The sequence below is a fragment of the Urocampus carinirostris genome, chromosome 11 (assembly GCF_059441175.1).
Source record: "Urocampus carinirostris isolate Australia breed hairy pipefish chromosome 11, RoL_Ucar_1.0, whole genome shotgun sequence".
Classification (NCBI taxonomy): Eukaryota; Metazoa; Chordata; class Actinopteri; order Syngnathiformes; family Syngnathidae; genus Urocampus; species Urocampus carinirostris.
Genome location: NC_142359.1, coordinates 1,959,419 through 1,980,881, shown reverse-complemented (window position 1 = coordinate 1,980,881; position 21,463 = coordinate 1,959,419). Strand labels below are relative to the sequence as shown.

The following is a 21,463-nucleotide window of genomic DNA, read 5'->3' as shown; positions in this document are numbered from 1 at the left end:
TGATTGGGTGAATGGATCTCAGCACCAATAGCAGAATCCGGACGCTCTCTCACCCAGCACCCCCTCCACCAGGTTTTTCTATTATCATGACTTAGTTTGAAGATAAAATACACGATTTTAACGTCTTGAGTTCAATAGCGTGTTTCTGCCACTAGCAACTGGAGTGCTGTAGCACTTCTCTAAGAACGGTTTCCTGTCTCTTAGCCAATGAGATGGATTCAAATACGCATGGGAATGCCTTGTCCGCTTCGGCCCTTACCCGAAACATTTTTTCACGCGTAATGTCCGCAAGTTATGAAAAAAGGACGAACGCTCAACGAGGCGCTTGAGGAAAGATTTTTGTACATTTCAAAGATGTCCAAGATTTGCTCCTATCGAATATATTGAAAGAATAATGACACCTCAATTCCCATGATGAGAATTGCGAAATAAAATAGATCCGTATACTTCTCGTTTGCAGTTTTTTAGTGACATTTTTACAAAGGAACTCTGCTTGCACCTTGTTTCAAAACTATTCTTTAGGACAAAACTGATGCTCAAAATAACCCTGAACAAGTTGGAGGTGTCTTTTAAAAATCAAGATGTGTCTACAATGCCTGACTTAGTTCAAAGAGCCTTTCTCGTTTTTCTCCACATCGCCTTTCCCCTTTTATCTTAATTTTAGCAACGCTGTGTCGTAAAAGGGAAGAGAGGGGGAAGTAGGAGAATGATTTGACGCTCGTGCTAGCGTTTTTCTGTTAGTGTAGCCTGAAAATGGCGAAAGTAAGAAAAAAATGGTTTCAAGTACAGTCTGAAAGGCGACGGATTCGAACCCGGAACCTAAAAGCGCGACCCTCCATTGTGTTAGCATGCAGCTAGCACGATGCTAACGCACTCGTCAGACAGCCGCTCCGTGCACGCGCTCGCCAGCTCCAGATGCTGGGGGCGGCGCGCGTGCACGCCAGGCTGCAGCCGATTGACCCACTTTCGTCTATCGCCTTGTGCACGAACGCACGAGCGCGCGCGCGCAGCAAACGGGTCGCGGATTCGAATCCCCACCTCTTACCTGAAGCGAGCAGAACAATTGTGCGAAAAGAAGCATCGTCTTGTATTGCTGGCGGAGCGGACAATGGCGCCTCCGCATGCTGGCTGCGCATGCGCCTCCTGGTCTGCTTCGTCGAGCCGGGATTAAAGCATCTTCGTTTTCAGCTTCATCTCCGGCTTCAGTTTCATTTTCATCATTTTTTTCATCTTTGTCTCGCTTCGTCTCTTTGCGGCCAGAGATAACCGGAAGTGGATCCGCCGCTCGGGCGCTTGCGGCCGAAGGACCGAAGGCGAAAGGCGAAAAGATGCTGCGATGGACGCCAAGCCCCGCCCAGGAGGGAGGGGGGAGGATGGGAGGGACCCTAACTCCCCCAACCTCCCCCAACCTCCCTCGTCCTTCCCCCCTCCAGCTTCATCTTCACTTTCTATTAAATAGAATTGATGTATTTAATATTTCGAATCGTTGCTTTCTATGGGTTACCGCGGTGTACTTGTCCCACCAAAGATCCACATTCACGCTGGACTGGATGATGAGGTTTTTATTACAGTTACTGCAGATGAAATGAGTCACAACATTAGCTTTTCTGCTGGCTTTGATCTCTTTGATCTCGTTAGCAGCTCTCTCTGTAGACTGCCCAAAGCATATCAAAGAGCTTTCTTTTCAATTGACATAAAATACATTTTAGAATATCACAATACATTTTTACATCCATTTTAACATGATACTTTTAACAATTCAACATATTTTTCTTTATTCTGAATTTTAACCAACATCATCCTTTTTAATATCTATGAGAAAATAGAAAGAAGAACAATTATGAGTATAAAAACGGATACAATTCACCTGCAGATGAAATGAGTCACAACATTAGCTTTTCTGCTGGCTTTGATCTCTTTGATCTCTATAAGGGGAATTAACATTTTAGCACAACCGAAACAAAACGAAAATAAATCCAAACAGCTTGACAACATCAATCACATTACTGTGCATGTTGAGAGATTTATCAGCTGGGGATATAATGTTTAAAATTAACTTCTTTTGTGGAGCACCAAAAAAAGTGTCTTACCGTTAGCAGCTCGACTGCCAAAAACCCCGCCTCCCGGTCACATATCAAAAGCCAAACCAAACCCTACCCCATACCAGCAGGTGGCACTGTTGGACTCATCATTGGAGGACACTTACCAAAAACTATACAAATATTTCAGCAAGAATTTCAATGAAACAAAATGTATTATTACATATGCAACGTTTCTTTTTTGTGGGGTGGAAATTTGAAGCTGTGGGACAGGCAGGGGCGTTACCAGGGGGGCAGGGGTGGTGAGTGCCCGACAAAAGACACGCTCTGCCCACCCCAATAAAAAGTGGTAAAAAGGGAGAAAAAGACAAACAAAAGAAGAAGAAAAGAATATAAAAAGGAAAATACGAACCAATAATAAAGCAAGAAAAAAAATTAGTAAAAAGCTGTGGAGGGGAGAATATAAAAAAAATATATAAGAAAAAAAGAAGGCAAATATAAGAAAAATGTCATGATTAGTAACTCAGATCACCTGGAGCAATCATGGGGCGCCTGGGTGGGCGCCTTCTGATTGGCTGGCACTCCTCTCTTAAGCGCCCTGCGCCCAGAGAGAAGTGTCAGAGCGTACATTCTTGTAACTCTGTGTGTTTCTCCCGATATCCTGTTCGTTTAGAACTCTGCTTACCCGATTCTGTCCGATCCGACCTGTTTCCGTCCCACGTTTTTGATCTCTTCTCCAGCCCCGGTAAACACGACCTGCCTGATTTCCGCACTCCGATTGACCACTCGATCCGAAGTTATCCCCCCAGCAAGCCCTGAACGCTTCCTTAATAAAAAGACTAAAACGAATGCTCTGGGATCCACTGGTCTGTTCTGGTTTCGTCACAATAAAAGGGAAAATACGAAATACGAAGCAAAAATAAAGCAAGAAAAAAATAAGTAAAAAGCTGGGGGGAATATAAAAAATATTTAAGAAAAAAAGAAGGCAAATATAAGAAAAAGAGGAAAAAAGCAAGAACAAACAAAATGCAATAAAAAAGAAATAAAATAATAAATGAAATGTAGAACAAAACCCAGGGTGAAAAAAAAGAAAGAAGAAAAAGAAGAGAAAAAGCAGGAAAAAGACAGGTTTTGGGAGGTCTCTGTATTTAGTATATTACTACTAATAATGTCATATTCTGCACAAAATCATCCATCCATCCATTATCTGCACCGCTTATCCTCAGTAGGGTCGCGGGGGTGGTGGAGCCCATCCCAGCTATCGTCGGGCAGTGGGCAGGGGACACCCTGAACTGCTTGCCGGCCAATCGCAGGGCACACGGAGACAGACAACTCATTCACGCTTAAGATTTCAGTTAGGCCAATCAACCTGACATGCATGTTTTTGGAATGTGGGAGGAAACCAGAGTGCCTGGGGAGAACATGCAAACTCCATACAGGAAGATTTTGGATCTCATAACCTCAGAACTATCCCAATGCCCAAGATGGCTGGGGACCCATCTGAGGATAAATAATGGATGGATGGATTTCAATGGAAGCTCATTGACAAACATTGGAAACAGTGCAGTGCAAAAAATTAAAAAAAAAACAAATAAAAATGGGGGGAAATAATAATTGTAACCCCCCACCCCCCCAAACACGGGGAGCTCTCTCTCTCTCTCTCTCACTACCTCTCTCTCTGTCTCTCGCTCTCCCTCCCCCCTCTCACCCCCTTTCTTTGTATCGCTGTTATCATGGTTGGGTAGGGTTACTTTAACTGGATTACTTTCAATGACTTTTGGATGACTCCAATAACAAATATGCTAATAAAAGACAAAAGAAACTAAATAGGAATAAAATGATGACTCACAACACGTGGTAAGCTTTCTCTCCTGGCTTTGATCTCTTTGATCTCCGGCAAAACTAATATAACGACCCTCTTTCATGCACGACACAAGGTTTCACAGTCACTCGGTTTATTGCCTGCATTCAGTAAACAAAACAATGCAAAAGTCAGGGGCATCTGTTCACGACTGCAATTATCTTCAGCGCGATGCAAATTAGCTGACGCTACAGCAAGCAGACAACATGCGAGCACATTAATAGTGAAACTTCAATAATAACAATGAACATAACTTTCCCACGTACCTGCATTTAGTAAACAAAACGATAAAAAAATCAGGGGCATCTGTTCACGACTGCATCATCTAAAACATTAAAGATACAAAAAACGGGTCATCACTCAACAGGCCACACCTTGTGGCGTGTTTGCATCAAAACATGTTGCATCATCATTTCAAGCTGTATTACTTTACTTCTTATTTAGTGCTTTTTTTTAAATATACATCATTTAGCACAACTTATATATCTTTATATACAAAAATGTTCAAAGCGGCGCTGCCACGAGCGGCTGCCTTTTCCAGCAGCTGCCCTATTGTTTTATTGTCTGCTCCTATCTTCGGTGTTTTTTCTTCCCGTTTTGACAACTACACTATGGATTACTTCTATCCTATGGACATGGGTTTTAGCGCACAAAAATGCGTGTATTGAAGGAATTTCAACTCCTTGCCCTGAAGAATTCTCGTGCCGGCGTGATGAAGGGGCCTATCGTGGAAGAAGAGCCAGAGCTAGCTAAGCGGCTAGCGGCGTTATAAGTCTTCGGTACTATCCGTAATCATGGTAAATGTGAACTCACGACCAAATAAGACCAACAAGTGCTGGTGGAAAACATCGAAGCGCACAGGGAGCGCAGTTGCTGTGTTTTGCGGAAACGTGGCTCACGTTTAGCATTCCGGATGCTAACGTGTAGCCACCCGGAGCTATCCGGCTTCAACGCCGCTAAACAGAGACACGAAAGCCGGGGGGAATCGGAGAGGAGGCGGACTTGCTAACACGAGGTTGTGTATCCCTGGATTTTCACAAAGAAAAGTTTTCCATCTGCCGCAGGGATGTCGAACTTTTGGACTAGCGTGACGTCATCCACTCCGCTACAAGCACCCCTAGGGCATCATGTTCATCTGTTAATAAACAACGGGGTAGACTGCTGGAAGTGTGAATTTCCCTACGGGGATGAATAAAGTATCTATCTATCTATCTATCTATTTTGTGAAAGCAGCTTCTATATCTAGCAAAATATGCATTTTTTATCCAACTGATATTGGGCAGATCTTACCTTCAGCGCGATGCAAATGAGCTGAAGCTACGGCAAGCGCTGAAGCCCATAAAGTGCCAAATAAAAAAGACAGTCGCACGACTTAACAATTGAATGAGGTATCGGAATATTAACAGTAATACAACAAAAACACAGATTTCGTGAGAATTCTAAAAAACATTCAAAACAATCAAATTTCAACTCTGTTACACCAACATAAAATGCGACGGAAACAAAATGAAAATCAATCCAAACATCATTTTTGCCGTTCCATGTGTTCCGTTACTCCCCAAGCCTGCACAAAATTTTGTCATTTGATTCCTATTTCGTTTCTTTTGTCTTTGATTAGGATATTTGGTATTGGAGTCATCCAAAAGTCATTGAAAGTAACCCAGTTCAAGTAACCCTACCCAACCCTGCCGGGGTGACGTCAGAGAGGTGGGCGTGGCCAGAGAGAACAGGTAAGTCCGGACGGTCGGAGAAGTCAGGAAGTCGCACCTGGACGAGTGACAAGGATCGAGACGATATGGCTGTCAATAAATGCATCAAGTATCTTCTCTTCTTCTTTAATCTTCTCTTCTGGGTGAGTGTTTTGTTGAAAGACTCGAATGTCTTTGTTATCGCCGTCGGCAGTGTGTCCAAATCTGCTTTTTGTTTGGAGACAAATCTGGGGGCGCTTCGGAAACTGGGATTTTTTTTACCAACTCCATAGTTGACTTTGTTTTTCCGATTTTTTGACGAAGTACTTGTAAATTCGAGAGCGCAACTTCACGGATCCGTACCGGTTTTACGCACGAGACCACCCCTCTTCTTGCCTTGGAATTGCCCACCCAAGTGCAGGGAAAACGAGTGAGGAGGACAGGGGTCCGGGGGACTCGGGACAGGGACGTTTACTTTAGACTTTTTATGAGAAGAACATATTTGGTTTTGTGCGCAAAATGAAAACGTTTTTTTTGTCCACTTGATCTTAAATTAGATTTCAAAAGGCATTGAAAAAAAGTCTTTAAACGTCTTGAATTTAACTTGCCTTAACCTGTAGGAATCTTGAATAAATTCACCCTCCGTCGCTGGCCCTCGGAGCATTTTCATTTGGCTTAACATCTCATTTAGCTGCACCGCTTATCCTCAGTAGGGTCGCGGGGGTGCTGGAGCCCATCCCAACCATCATCGGGCAGTGGGCAGGGGACAACCTGAACGGGTTGCCAGCCAGTCGCAGGGCACACAGGGACAGACAACTCGCTCATTCACACCTAGGGACAATTTGGACCGGCCGATCCACCTGAAATGCATGTCTTTGGAATGTGGGAGGAAACCCACACAAGCACGGGGAGAACATACAAACTCCGCACAGGAAGTCCGGTAGCTGGATTTGAACCCGAGACCTTAGAACTGTGCCGCACACGCGCTAACCACTGCGCCGCCGTGCTGCCTTGGCTTGATGGAAAGAGCAAAGGCCGACACCTGTATGAAATTCATTTCAAGATTGGAGACCGTCTCGACAAAATGGGTTGAACAATATGTCCTGAACAAAAACCCAAAGGGCTCAGCACGCATCCCTGTGGAACCCCAGTGTTGAGAGTAAGCACCAGGAATGTGGCTGAGCCCACCCTTACTGCCTGCAGTCTGTTGCGGGTGAGGTGGATCAGTTCAGGGAGGGTATTGAATTGTTTTTTTGGGTGGGTAGGTGCAAAATCCTAGTCCAGATGCAGCAGGTAGGACACACTGTCCCCTGTGCTACTCTTGGCATTGTCTGCAGATTGAAGGAGGTTTCGATGGATTGGAGGGGGTTCAGGTGCAGTGCTCCCTCTAAGCTGCGCGCATGCGCAATTGCACACTGCTCGCACATTCTCAGGGCACAAGAAAATCTAGCCAGCTCACAAAAATCAGGGCTCAAAATTACTAATAAAGAAGCGACTTAAGTCAAAGTTACAGTGCATAAAGGTCAAAATACACGGGTTCCCCTGACGTTGTGTTCAAAATGCGGTATTTGGAAGTCAAGGTCGAAGTAGAACGAAGTTGAGTAAAGTTAGTAGAGTTTTTCGAGAACCGGCTTCTTCGGCTCGGCTCACGAAAAGGAACCGGCTCTTTCGGGTCTTGAACAGCTCTTCTGGTTGGTTTTGCTTCTTTTATCCCAACATGACCAAATATTTTATAAAATTATGCACAAAATGACTTAAAGGAAGGGGGGAATAGAACAAAAAAGAAAAAAAATACCAAAATGAAAAAGTAGTGAAAAGCTGAGAAAAAAAAGAAACAAAAGGAAGAAAAAAAAGAAGGAAAAATTTAGGAAAAAGCCAGAAAAAAAGAAAAAGAAATTTAGGAAAAAAAGTAAATAGAGAACAAAAAGAAAAAAGTAACAGCTTGGAAAAAATCAACACAATGAGATTTTTTTTTAAAGGAATTAAAAAAAAAGTAGAAAAAAAACACGGAAAAAAGAAGAAAAAGTTTGTGTTGCATTCAAATCATTTCCAATTATATCAAGTCAATCTTGTTGCCAACAAAAATGTTTGTATGTTTGCGTCAAAAGATACCAGGAAAAAAAAATGAAAATTTTGCGAAAGAATTGTTGTATAAACAAATGACCTTTCCAAACGTTTTGAGGATAATCAAGATGCTAAATGGTATTCTATAGCGCTTTTCAAGTCAATGAAGAATTTCCAAAGTGCTTTACAATGTGCTTCACACTGACCCAGTCACACACACGCTCACACACCAATAGGGAGTCAGCCTCCAAACGTTGTGAGGATAATCAAGATGCTATATGGTAAATAGTCTGCCTTTGCAATAATAAATGAGTCAATTCATTCAAAAGTGAAAAAAAATGTTTGCATTGCCGGAAACTCAGCAAAATGTAACTTGATGTCAAGTTTTGGACATGTTTGATCTTGATTTAGTTGCCACACTCGGGATTGCCGTGGCTCACTGTTGTTTCAAGCGTTGCTCACCGACTTTGTGTGAACGCCCAGACCCTAAGGAAAATGACAGGGAACATTGGTCAGGTTTATTGTAGGGAGTCCAGGTATGTAACGCGTTATTCCTGACACTGGTCGTAATATCAGCCTTTCCTGTCACCTGAAGGTCTTTTGTCTTCACAACGGGTTTGGCGGCTGCCTCTCCCTGACTACTAGAAGACTCAAAGACACACACACCTGGTTTCAGGGCGTGGGCCTACTATGCACTCCGGTGGCCAGGCGCTGCGTTCATGTACACCACAGGTGTCAAAGAGGCGGCCCGCGGGCCAGATCAGGCCCACTAAGGGATTGATTCCGGCCCGCGAGACGACACTCAGAGAAGCGCAAGAGAAAAACAAGCTGCAGGTTGAAATATGTCAACTTGATGTTGCCAAAGACAGGTGCCTCCAACAAAGACACTGTACTTGTATTTATTTCTCTCTCTCTCCCTCACCCCTTTTCTGTCTCTCTGTCTCTCTCTCTCACCCCTCTTCTCTCTCTCTCTGTCTCTCTCTCTCTCACCCCTTTTCTCTCTCTCTCTCTGTCTCTCTCTCACCCCTTTTCTCTCTCACCCCTTTTCTCACTCTCTCTGTCTCTCTCTCACTCCTTTTCTCTCTCTCTCTCTCACCCTTTTTCTCTCTCTCACCCATTTTCTCTCTCTCTGTCTCTCTCTCACCCCTTTTCTCTCTCTCTGTCTCTCTCTCACCCCTTTTCTCTCTCTCTCTCTCTCTCTCTCTCTCTCTCTCTCTCTCTCTCTCACCCCTTCTCTCTCTCTCTCTCTCTCTGTCTCTCTCTCTCTCACCCCTTTTCTCTCTCTCTCTCTCTCTCTCTCGCCCCTTTTCTCTCTCTCTCTCTCTCTCTCTCTCTCTCTCACCCCTTTTCTCTCTCTCTCTGTCTCTCTCTCGCCCCTTTTCTCTCTCTCTCTGTCTCTTTCACTCTCTGTATCTCTCTATTTCTATTTCTCTGTGTCTTTTAACCTTTTACTCTAACTTCCTTTTTTCCTTTTCTCTCTTTTCCTTCTTCATACCCTTCACACTTTTCCTCTTTTCTCTCCTTCTGTCTTTCTATTCCTCTTTCTATTTCTCTTTGGATTTCTTTCTTCCTCTCTCTCTCTCTTTCTTTGTCCCACCCTCTCTCCTTTTCCCTCCCTCTTTCTCTTAATCCTTTATCTCTCTTTTTCTTTCTCTTTAATCTACTACTCCGGCCCCCGACAGAATGTTTATTCTATCGTGTGGCCCCCGAGTCAAAATGAGTTTGACACCCCCGATGTACACCTTTTAACGTGGGTTTTCACACAACACAAACTTGGGGACGCGAGCCAACAGGAAGACGTGGTATTATCTTAAGAGAAATAACAAATGACGCACAGAAATGGAATGTGCTCCGCGAGCCCGTTTAGCTTGTTAGCCTCGGGGTCATTCTACCCCAACGTTCCGTGACTCGTCGAGAAGTTGGAGGAAGTCCGGAGGAATTCCCATTTTTCACCCCATTTCTCTTTGACTCCACACCGATTCAACCATCCGTCTATTATCTGCACCGCTTATCCTCAGTAGGGTCGCGGGGGTGCTGGAGCACATCCCAGCCATATCCGGGCAATGGGCAGGGGACACCCTGAACTGGGGCAGAAAATCCTCTCGCTCGTTCACACCCAAGGACAATTTGGACCGGCCAATTCACCTGACATGCATGTTTTTGGAATGTGGGAGGAAATCCACACAATCATGGGGAGAACATGCAAACTCCACACAGGAAGTCCAGTAGCTGGATTTGAACCCACACAGGAGGTTCTGAAGACCTTAGAACTGTGCCGCACACTCGCTTACCACTGCGCTGCCTTGCTGCCCTTTCTCAGACTCCATCCATCCATTATCCGCATTGCTTATCCTCAGTAGGGTCGCGGGGATACTGGAGCCCATCCCAGCCATCTTCGGGCAGTGGGCAGGGGACACCCTCAACTGGTTGCCAGCCAATCGCAGGGCACACAAGGACAGACAACTCACTCACACCTAGGGACAATTTGGACCGGCCAATTCACCTGACATGCATGTTTTTGGAATGTGGGAGGAAATCCACACAATCATGGGGAGAACATGCAAACTCCACACAGGAAGTCCAGTAGCTGGATTTGAACCCACACAGGAGGTTCCCAAGACCTTAGAACTTGCTGCCCTTTCTCAGACTCCATCCATCCATTATCCGCATTGCTTATCCTCAGTAGGGTCGCGGGGATGCTGGAGCCCATCCCAGCCATCTTCGGGCAGTGGGCAGGGGACACCCTCAACTGCTTTTATTAGCTTTTTTGTTATTTGAGTCATCCAAAAGTACCGTATTTTCCGCACTATAAGGCGCACCGTGTTATAAGGCGCACCTTCAATGAATGATATATTTTAAAACTTTTTCCATACATAAGGCGCACCGCATTATAAGGTGCTTTAAGTGTATGCTGGTTTAAGATCAGGTAATTGTGCAATTTTGTAATTGTAATCCTGTGCAGTCCTTCGAGACATTTTTGTGATTAAGGGCTATATAAATAAATGTGACTTGACTTGACTTGGCTACAGTAGAGGATGTAGTTACGTTATGCAACCATTAGATGGTGCCGCGCTAAAGGGAAGTTCAACAAAACAGTCAGATAGGTCAGTCAAACTTTATTAATAGATAACAAACAAGCTTTCCACAACTCCATTCACTCCCAAAATGTATAAACAGCTGTTTTATTATTTTCTCTGAGGTAAAGCATTTTCGTGACACATCTTTGAACAACAGCAAGGCATAACATTTTACTTTTCCTCCATTTAGTCAACACGCAAAAAAAATGTCTGATACTGTTATGGTAAATTAAACGATAGTGCAATCGCAATATAGTGACACTCATAATGTGCAAAACAATAAAGCAATAACATAATAACTGTAAAATGTAAAACGTAAACAGCTCATCCTCATGCTTCCTCCACTTCCGCACCATCGATTCATTAAGTTTAAACTCTCCTGCTGCTGCTCTATTTCCGTGTTCTACTGCGTGACTGCGTTTTGTAAGCGTGTTGTCGTGTCCAGCATGGTCGCCGTGGCAACCGGTTGGCCCCGCCCCCTGGGCAACAGCTGAAGCAGATCGCCTAATTTGCGCGTTTGCTTCTTAAGGGGGGTTTGGGGTTTTGCGGGTGCTGGCTCATCGCATTTTCTGTCTTGCATTTTCTGTCTGCATTTCCCATTCTGTTTTGCTCTGTCCTGTTTTGTTTGATTTGGAGGAAACCTGTGTCTCTTGGTTGCGAGACCTTACAAATCAATATTGATCCATATATAAGGCGCACCGGATTATAAGGCGCATAGTCAGCTTTTAAAAAAAAAAAAAATTAGGTGCGCCTTATATTTTTCTATTTTGGTTGCAGTTGTGCGGTTGCATCATTTTGGGCGTGGCCATCTACCTGAAAGTCAGCAAGGACAGCAACCAGGTAAGGAGCCATCTCTTTCCGGACATCCCGAAACGAATCTCCAAAGCAAATCTTTCTTCAGATCACCAACAAGGCTCTGCCGGGCATCGATCTCCTGATCGCGGTGGGGGTCATCATCCTGCTTCTGGGATTCCTGGGATGTTGCGGCGCCATCAAGGAGAACAGATGCATGCTCATACTGGTCAGGAATTTACACACCTGTGACTCCCGCTCTGGCTGACATCGGACACCGATAGAAACGTCTTTTCTTCTAACCTGTGTCGTAATTTCTGATTTTTCGGTCGAAAAGAAAAGGTGGCGTTCCTAGACGTAAACGCGTAGAGATCTAGACGTAAAAAATAGAATTGCAGGTTTTCAATGTCGTTATACAACAGTACAACCTGATTGGAGGACTTCTCCTTTTGAAAGGGCGCCATTTAGCATCTTGATTATCCTCAAAATGTTTGGAGGCTGGCTCCCTATTGGTGTGTGAGTGTGTGTGTGTGAATGGGTAAGTGTGAAGCACATTGTAAAGCACTTTGGGAGTTCCTCATTGACTTGAAAAGCACTATAGAAATGCAGACCATTTGGCATCTTGATTATCCTCAAGACGTTTGGAGGCTAACTCCCTATTGGTGTGTGAGTGTGTGTGTGAATGGGTAAGTGTGAAACACATTGTAAAGCGCTTTGGGAGGTCTTCAGTGACTTGAAAACACTATAGAAATGCCGACCATTTAGCATCTTGATTATCCTCAAGACGTTTGGAGGCTGACTCCCTATTGGTGAGTGAGTGTGTGTGTGAACAGGTAAGTGTGAAGCACATTGAAAAGCGCTTAGGGAGGTCTTCATTGACTTGAAAAGCGCTATAGAAATGCAGACCATTTAGCATCTTGATTATCCTCAAAACATTTGGAGACTGACTCCCTATTGGTGTGTGAGTGTGTGTGTGAACGGGTAAGCATGAAGCACATTGTAATGTGTTTATAAAGGGCGCCTGACGATCGGGTGACTTCTGCAAGGTTTTCCTCGGTAGTATCTCCGTTTCGCAAACGATGGCGTCACGTTCCGCAGAGTTGTTAGCCTAGCTGTTAGCTTTCCCGCCTCGGTCGATTCCCAGACGCGATAACAATCCGCAGAGCACCTGCTGGAGATCCTTATTTCTTTGAGCTCTTCTGACTTTCCTCAAAGTCCCATTTCATGAATGAATTCCTGAAATGACGTGCAGTCACGTTGGTTTTGGTGGCCGTCTCACGGTCGCGCACAGACGTCAAACATTGCCTGGCCTTTATTGGTTGGTGCCATTCAAACCCGCTTCTGATTGGCCAGCGCTGTTGAACCCCAAAATGTGACAATTCTTGCTAAATGTTAAATGTAAATGGTCTGCATTTTTATAGCATACCTCCCTAAGCGCATTACAATGTGCTTCACGCTTACCCATTCACACACACACTCACGCACCAATAGGGAGTCGGCCTCCAAACGTTTTGAGGATAATCAAGATGCTAAATGGTAAATGGTCTGCATTTCTGTAGCGCTTTTCAAGTCAATGAAGACCTCCCAAAGTGCTTTATAATGTGCTTCACACTTACCCATTCACACACACACACTCACACACCAATAGGGAGTCAGTTTCCAAACGTTTTGAGGATAATCAAGATGCTAAATGGTAAATGGTCTGCATTTCTGAAGCGCTTTTCAAGTCAATGAAGACCTCCCAAAGTGCTTTACAATGTGCTTCACACTTACCCATTCACACACACACACACACTCACACACCAATAGGGAGTCAGTTTCCAAACGTTTTGAGGATAATCAAGATGCTAAATGGTAAATGGTCTGCATTTCTATCGCGCTTTTCAAGAGAACTAAGTAAACCCTTAACCCAGTGCTCTCGAACACGCGGCCCGGGGGCCATCTGCCGCCCTGAGGATGATCGTTTGAGCCCCCTTTCTAAATAAGAAAGTTAAAGGGAAAGTGTGTGATTTTTTTTGTTGCGCAATTGAAAAAGAGTGCTAAAAATCACAAAGGAATAAAAGTTGCGGTGACTGTAGAGAACCATTTTTCTTTATTTTTTTGGCCCACCCTTTTGTCAGGACCCTTAGCAGCAAGATGGCGGAAAATGATGTCTTCTTCCCTTTGTGAGGCTCACGTTGTGTGAAATGAATAGAACTTTTTGGACCAACGAAAAAAAAAGCACATCCATTGGTGCGTGTCGTTTTGGAAATGCTGTAAATCGATAATTCTCTCTCTCTCCGTGTCTTCCTCTCTCTTTCTCTTTTCCCCCTCTCTCTTTCTCCTTTTTGTCTCTTTTTTTCTATATTTCTCGTTCTCTCCTTTCTTCTCTCTTTCTGTCTCTTTTTTTATCCATTTATCTTTCGGTGTCTCTCTTTTGCTTTCTCTCTCTTTTCTCTCTCTTTTCTCTCTCTTGCTTCTTTTTCTCCTACCTCTTTTCCTCTCTCCATTTTGTCTCTGTTTCCTTCTCCATGACTCCAATTTTCTCAGGCCAATTTCAAAACTTGGGCAACAAACGAACAATACCGGCTGTGAAATCCCCAGTTTTTAAGCCTCCTCTTCCAAAATGTATTTTCTCCAACATTTAGTGAGCAAAAATGACTCTACTTAATCCATTTTTTTTATAATTTTCGAAATAATATGGATGCTAGATTCCATGATCTGCTCCAGACGATACTTTGTCGCCATCATGTGGACAATCAGGAAACTAAAATCTGTGGCGGAAAAAAATCAATTAAATCTTTCTGACGATCAGGGGCAAATTCAGTTTGAGAATCTGGGTGGGCAAATGGCGGACCGCGGGCCACATGCCTCTTTTTTTTATCCAGCCCGCCAAACCAAAATGCTCCAAATATAATGACTAGATATATAATGGTACATATAATGCCACTAATATTTTTTTCCATGCCATCGTCAGGGTTGGGTAGGGTTACTTGAACTGGATGACTTTCAATGACTTTTGGATGACTCCAATAGCAAATATGCTAATAAAAGACAAAAGAAACTAAATATGAATAAAATGATGACTCACAACACGCGGTAAGCTTTCTCTCCTGGCTTTGATCTCTTTGATCTTCGGCAAAACGAACATCAAATGCCACAGAAACAAAATGAAAATCAATCCAAACATCATTTTTGCCCTTCCATGTATTCCGTTACTCCCCAAACCTGCACAAAATGGAGTCATTTTATTCCTATTTAGTTTCTGTTGTCTTTTATGAGCATATTCGGTGTTGGAGTAATCCAAAAGTCATTGAAAGTAATCCAGTTAAAGTAACTCTACCCAACCCTGGCCATCGTTGTCCCCAAGATACGTTATAAATACAACTGTAGAAAGACTACAAAATAAAAGTACTGTAATACTACAAAAATACCCCCAAAATGAGTAATACTACTGTAGAAAAATACAACAAAAATAAAACTGCAGTAATACGACAAAATTAAGACTACAGAAATGCTACAAAAATGCAACTACAGTAATACTACTGTAGTACAATCCCTTGGGAAAAAAAAGGGGAAAAAACTATAACAAGGAAAACAAAAATAGGACTTAAATTAAAAAATATCTTTCAGTGGAGCAATTTCTTTTAGTCCGAATTTCTATCTTTTATTTTTTTGTGTGAAAGAAAAGAAGCTAAGGGCAAAACAGTGACAAAACTAAAACAAAACTAGAAAAAAACCTGAATGAGGCACTAAATCACGGGTGCTCGTGACGTAGATGGAGATCTACCGGGTGATCCCGGAGGTAGTACTTGTGGAAGCGCAAGGAAGGATTTGACCCGCCAGCCAATCAGCAATCCCCTTTTATGATTGACTTACTGAGCAACCAATCCGACGAAGACATCGCTTTCACCTTTCGATCAGCGCTCACGCGCAAACAACAATGCTAAACTCATGAAATAATCGACTTAAAAGATGAAACAATTGAACATTTTGTGCAAAACTTTAATTCCATTTGAAAACCTAAAAAGTAAATAAAATGAACCTTTTGACTCTTGAAAAATGCCAAACTCCGCTTTCTGCCGTCTTTGTGTATCAAGTTACCAGACGGTACGCAACGACAAACAGGAAATTAATACTAAAAAATAAAAGCAATTTATAACGGCTGGAAGTGGCATTTTCAGGGCAAATGACTCCACGAAATATCAACCCATCCATCCATTATCTGTATGTATGTATTTGTATGTATTTATTTTTATTCAGCCAGTATAAACCATAAACATGATATATATAAGAAATGATTTGACACTCAATAATGATAAAATAATAGATTTAAAAGAATAAAAAGAATAGAGTGAAAAAGATATTGTAGTGTATAATACAAGATAATTATATAGAATAGTTAAAAAAAAAAAAGAACATGTAAATAACAAGACTAGAGTAGAATAGGTCGGAGGAACGCCGTTGGCATAATAATACTATACATAATAACCTAAATCAATTCCCGTTGAAGTCTTGCTCGCAATGGAGCGAAGCTGGCGACCTGACGGCAGGTAATCAAAGTACCTGCGAGCAGGGTGACTGGGATCGTCTAATTTTAGTGTCCGTTTTCTAGTTCGATCGATGTAGATACTATGCAGGGACGGGAGGCCAGTACCATTGACAGTCCATGTGAGGTCAGCTGACAAGTAAGTACCCAGAAACTTGAATGAATGGACCAGTTCCACCTCACTACCATTCATTGACAGTGGCACATGCGGGGGAGGCTTAGTACAGAAATCCATTATCATCTCCTTAGTTTTACCTACATTCAATAACAGATTACTCTCATGACACCAGGTGGAAAGTGAATCCATTTCTGCTCGGTATTCAGTTTCGTCTCCATTTGAAATAAAGCCAGAATAGGGAATGGTCAAAATTGGGTTCGACGTGACGCGTCGCCTTCGATCGGCGCCGGGACAGCGCGACGTGACGTCATCACTACCGCTTATCCTCAGTAGGGTCGCGGGGGGGCTGGAGCCCATCCCAGCTATCTTCGGGCAGTGGGCAGGGGACACCCTCAACTGGTTGCTAGCCATGTGAGCACCCCTGCACTAAACAATACGCGCTGTGCCTTTAAAACGCGCACCTTTGTTTTTTTCTGACAGTTTTTTGTGAGTCTGTTGCTCATCTTCATCCTTTTGCTGGCGGCGGGAATCGTGGGTGCCGTGGCTGAGAACAAGGTAGTGTCATGTCACGCTCGCTTCCTGTCACCGACAGGAAATGACATCAGCTTTGTGCAGGTGAAAGATTGGGTGAAGGAAAGTTTGCAGAAGTTGACGCCGCTCTCCGCTCAGCCCGAGGATGTCAGGCAGGAACTAGAGAAATTGCAGAAGGAGGTTAGGAAATTCACACTTCCAGTAGTATCCTTTTGTTGTTTATTAACAGGATGGCCTCAGGGTGCTGTGTTATAGTTTAGCAACAGCGTAGTGGAGGACGTCACACGCTAGGCCAAAAGTTCAACGTTCCTGGAGCAGATGGAAATCTTTGTGCCCAGGGTTACACCACCTCGTGATCACGCTCAGGTCCTGGAGGACCGCACGTCCTACCTGATTTTTGCCGTTTCTCTGCTCCGATAAAAATGATTGAAATCACCGAGATCGTTAACAAGGTCCTGTTAGCTTGCTAACGTGCTGCTAATCGATATGACCCGAGTTGAAGAAGAGAAACCTCCCAAATCAAGCGGGACATATGTATGGCCCTCCAGAAGATAAATAGATAGATACTTTATTCATCCCCATAGGGAAATTCACACTTCCAGCAGTATCCTTTTGTTGTTTATGAACAGATTAACACGATGGCCTCGGGGTGCTGTGTTGTAGTTTAGCAACGGCGGAGTGGATAACGTCACACGCTAGGCCAAAAGTTGGACGTCCCTGCAGCAAATGGAAATCTTTGTGCCCAGGGTTACACCGCCTCCTGTTCTCGTAGATAGCGAGTCCTCTCCGCTTCCCGCAGGCTTTTGTGTCCCTGTTGGCCCTAAGAGCGCTGAAGCCGGGTAGCTCGACGTTAGCGTCCGGGATGCTAGACAGATTCAGATTCAGATTCAGATCTACTTTATTGTCATTCTAGTACACGTGTATACAGAACGAAATGTCGATGCATCTGACCCCCACAGTTTCCTTGAATGTACAGATATAAATAATGTTGTATTGTATTTTGGCTACGTATAGTATTTTACCATAGTGCCGATAGTGCAAGAAGAGTAGCTAACCAGATGTGCAAAATGGGCAGTCAGGTTAACAAGTCAGGTACACAGTAACATTAACACTGTAACAATAACGCTGTAATTACAATAGTGCAGAGAGCAATGTGCAAGGAGTGGCAAGCTATAAAAAAAAACTGCCAGTAGTGCAAAAGGTCAGATTAGCAGCCGTTTAGATTTAAGTTAACTATATGTTAGATTGACCATTTAACAGTCTAATGGCCAGGGGGACTAGACTATTGCGGAGCCTGGTGGTCCTGCACCGCACACTGCAGTACCTCTTCCCAGAGGCTAGCAGAGTGAACAGTCCATGATGGGGGTGAGAGGGGTCCCCGGTAATGTTTTTAGCATGGGATAGGCAGCGCTTCTGGCCAATGTCCTGAATGGAGGGAAGTGTAGTCCCGATTATTTTCTCTGCTGTCCTCGTTACCCTCCTCACACTACCCCAGTCGGTAGCGCTGCAGCCTCCACACCACACAGAGATACAGCTGGTCAGGATACTCTCTATGGTGCCCCTGTAGAATGTAATTAGGGAGGGTGGGGGCAGGTGGGCTCTCCTCATCCTCCGCAGGAAGTACAGGCGCTGCTGTGCCCTCTTAACCAGTGATGCAGTGTTCACGGACCAGGTGAGTTTGTTTGTAATGTGCACCCCTAGGAACTTGATACTGCTGACAACGTGAGCCACGTTTCACTAAACACAGCAAACTGCACTCCCAGTACGCTATGATGTTTTTCACCAGCACAGTCCGTTCATCGGTCTTATTCGGAAGAAATCACATTTCCCACGATCACGGACGGTACCGAAGACTTATAACGCCGCTAGCCGCTTAGCCTTAGCTCCGTCTCTCCATCCACGATAGGGCCCGAGAATTCTTCAGGGCAAGGAGTTGATTCCTCGAATAAACGCATTTTTGGGCGTGAAAACCCATAACCATAGGATAGAAAGTCATCCAAAGTGTAGTTGTCAAACGGGACGAAAAACACCAAAGATAGAAGCAGACACTTCAAACAATAAATGACAAAAAGAGCGAAATAACACAGAGCTGCTGGAAAGGCTGCTGCTCGCCACAGGAAGAACCCAGAAGTGCCTAGGTCTGCAATAGATCATCACGTTTTATGAAATGGACTCAGTTTGGAACACTTTTTGTTCTTACCTCACAGATTTCTCAATAAGTACCGGATGCATGTTCCTCCAGAAGCCATGAAGTCAAAAGTGGGGTTCCCAAAGTTTCAATTTTAGGCCCAGTACTTTTCTAACGTGTATAGGCTTCTCTTTGGGGACGTCACAAGTCCTATAAAGCCCTTTTTGATATGAAGTCGTGGATAGCGGAGAACTTCCTACTGCTCAACCAGGAAGAAACAGAGGTTTTACTCATTGGTCCTGAAAGTCGGAGAGAAAGTTTCTACAGATTTTTGACCTTCGAATTGTCTCTAAAACGTGGGCGTCAAGTTTTGACTCTGGGCTTCATTTGATTCCTTGTATCAAAAATGTAAATATAAGCGGGCCCACACTGGTTGGTTCTATGGCTTCAAATCCTTCCCGAGGCCATTTGCTACCATCCTTATCAGTGTGGATGATCCCTCCTTAGGTCCCTTTCCTCACATATCTTGTTTCACCGACAGACTGAGGAGATCATTTCTTCCTCATGCCATGAGGCTCTTTAACTCCACCCGGGGGAGTAAAAGCCCACATTAAACCCCACCCAACATTTGCATATTATCCTATTTTTATTACAGTGTCAATTGTGCAAAAAATGACTTAAAGGAAGGGGGGGGGAACACTTGAGTTACTTTGCAGTCTTCCTCTCCTTCTCCAGAGGGCCTTACAAATATTTGAATTTGATTTCAATCAAGCTAACGATTCCATTCTGTGACTTGCAGCTTAAATGTTGCGGTTTGGTGAACGGAGCGTCGGATTGGGACGTGGTGCCGGATTCTTGCCGATGCGTGGCCTCAGAATCCCAATGCGGCCCCGGAAACACCTACGACACGGTAAATCCTTCGGTTCCTTTGTGCGCGCCGACCGGTGTCGATTTAACACTCGCTGGTGTTTGTCTTTTGCAGCCGTGCGCCACTCAGATCGTGCGTCTGATGGAGAAGAACATGAAAGTGGTCATCGGTATCGCCTTCGCCATCGCAATTATCATGGTCAGAACGCGCACAGAACACGCTTGTTTTTCATGACAAATCAATGTACAGTGGAACCTCGGTTTTCGAACGCCTCTCAGTTTGAACAAATCGTAGTCCCACTAAAAATTTCGAGAAATTTCGGAAGATTACGATAACGCGAACGTACGATTAGCCTGGGTTAGCTTCATGTTTATGTCAAACATTCAAGGTAGACATTCAGGGTGTTGGAACGGAGCCCAACATTCAGGGTGTTGGAACGGAGCCCCCTTTCCAATGAAGCGCTAGCCACTTGTGGTGCTAAATGACTTGTAAATGACCAGATTTTTTTATTTTTACACGTTCATGTTAGCGTAATCTTTTGTACGGAAGATGACGCTAACGCGAACGTACGATCAACCTGGGTTAGCATTATGTTTACGTTGAACATTCTAGGTAAACATTCAGGGTGTTGGAACTGGGCCCAACATTCAGGGTGTTGGAACGGAGCCCCCTTTCCAATGAAGCGCCAGCCACTTGTGGTGCTAAATGATTTGTAAACGACCTGATTTTTTTATTTTTACACGTTCATGTTAGCGTAATCTTTCGTAGGGAAGATTACGAAAACGCGGACGTACGATTAGCCTGGGTTAGCTTTATGTTTTCATTAAACATTCAAGGTAAACATTCCGGGTGTTGGAATGGATTAAAACAATTGACATTATTTTTAATGGGAAAAGTGATTTCGGTGATCGAACAAATTGGTTTTCGAACAGGGTTCTGGAACGGATTATGGTCGAGAACCGAGCTTCCACTGTACCATTTTTCTTTCACTTTTTCTCAGCTTATACACAGAGAGAGAGAGAGAGAGAGAGAGAGATGTACAGGTACAGTGTCTTTGTCTCGAGGCACCTTTCTTTGGCAACATCAAGTTGACACATTTCAACCTTCAGCTTGTTTTTCTCTTGCGCTTCTCTGAGTGTTGTCCCGCGGGCCGGATTCAATCCCTTAGCGGGCCCGATCTGGCCCGCGGGCCGCCTGTTTGACACCTGTGTTCTAGACGAATAAATATGGCACTAAAGAGTTCTTGTGTTTGTGTGTTTAGATCGCCGGCATGGTTCTTTCCATGATCCTTTACTGTCAAATCACCAAGCGAGACGGCGCCACCACCGCCTGAGTCCCGCCACTGCAACTAACCCCGACAAACTAGAAGAGTTTGTCAAGGATGTTTTTTTTAAATTCGTAGTATTTTGAGGATGAAACCTGAAACTCGGGGAACAACGTGGATTTCGAATTCTCTGGTTGAAAATTTTGGATTGACCTTACCTTGTTCCACAGAACCAACTGTTGCTGTGTACAGACTAAAGGATTTTATACAATTGACTCTGTTAAATGCAATGAAGATTTTCAATGAGTGAGATTTAGTTCAATGTACAAGGTCAGGGCAGGCTGTTTGAAATGCATAATATTTTATCTAGGGAATTTTGAGAACAGGACTCGTGGAGGCGATGTTGTTTTGGGAAGCCAGACATCAAGGTGTTCGTGGATGAGGTTTTGAGGCCCAGGGGGCTTCCTTGGCACGCCCATGGGAGGAGCCGGCAAGCCATCTTGCG

General features: G+C 44.0%; 2 protein-coding genes across 3 annotated transcripts in view; one reads left to right on the top strand and one right to left on the bottom strand.

Annotated features, from left to right (window-relative positions):
- Positions 1-1,341, bottom strand: part of ptpro (protein tyrosine phosphatase receptor type O) — a 50,013-nt gene extending 48,672 nt beyond the window's left edge. For both annotated transcript variants that reach the window (XM_088347724.1, XM_088347725.1), the window contains exon 1: positions 1,046-1,341. In XM_088347724.1, the coding sequence (XP_088203850.1) occupies positions 1,046-1,123 (78 nt within the window). In that variant the 5' untranslated portion in view covers positions 1,124-1,341. The remainder of the gene's footprint in view (positions 1-1,045) is intronic.
- Positions 1,342-5,612: 4,271 nt separating this feature from the next.
- On the top strand, positions 5,613-21,064 carry LOC148356159 (tetraspanin-8-like). The gene is made up of 8 exons (XM_088347303.1): positions 5,613-5,752; positions 11,507-11,569; positions 11,631-11,750; positions 16,648-16,722; positions 16,783-16,878; positions 19,626-19,736; positions 19,809-19,892; positions 20,956-21,064. Exons 1-8 carry the CDS (start codon positions 5,696-5,698, stop codon positions 21,025-21,027), a joined length of 678 nt encoding a protein of 225 aa, XP_088203429.1. The 5' UTR covers positions 5,613-5,695; the 3' UTR covers positions 21,028-21,064.
- Positions 21,065-21,463: the final 399 nt, after the last annotated feature.

Excerpts from the sequence above, each read along its gene's own strand:
- LOC148356159 (XM_088347303.1), top strand. The coding sequence starts at position 5,696 with ATGGCTGTCAATAAATGCATCAAGTATCTTCTCTTCTTCTTTAATCTT. Across the intron at positions 5,753-11,506 it reads TCTTTAATCTTCTCTTCTGG|TTGTGCGGTTGCATCATTTT; the intron begins GTGAGTGTTTTG and ends TTTTGGTTGCAG. Across the intron at positions 11,570-11,630 it reads TCAGCAAGGACAGCAACCAG|ATCACCAACAAGGCTCTGCC; the intron begins GTAAGGAGCCAT and ends ATCTTTCTTCAG.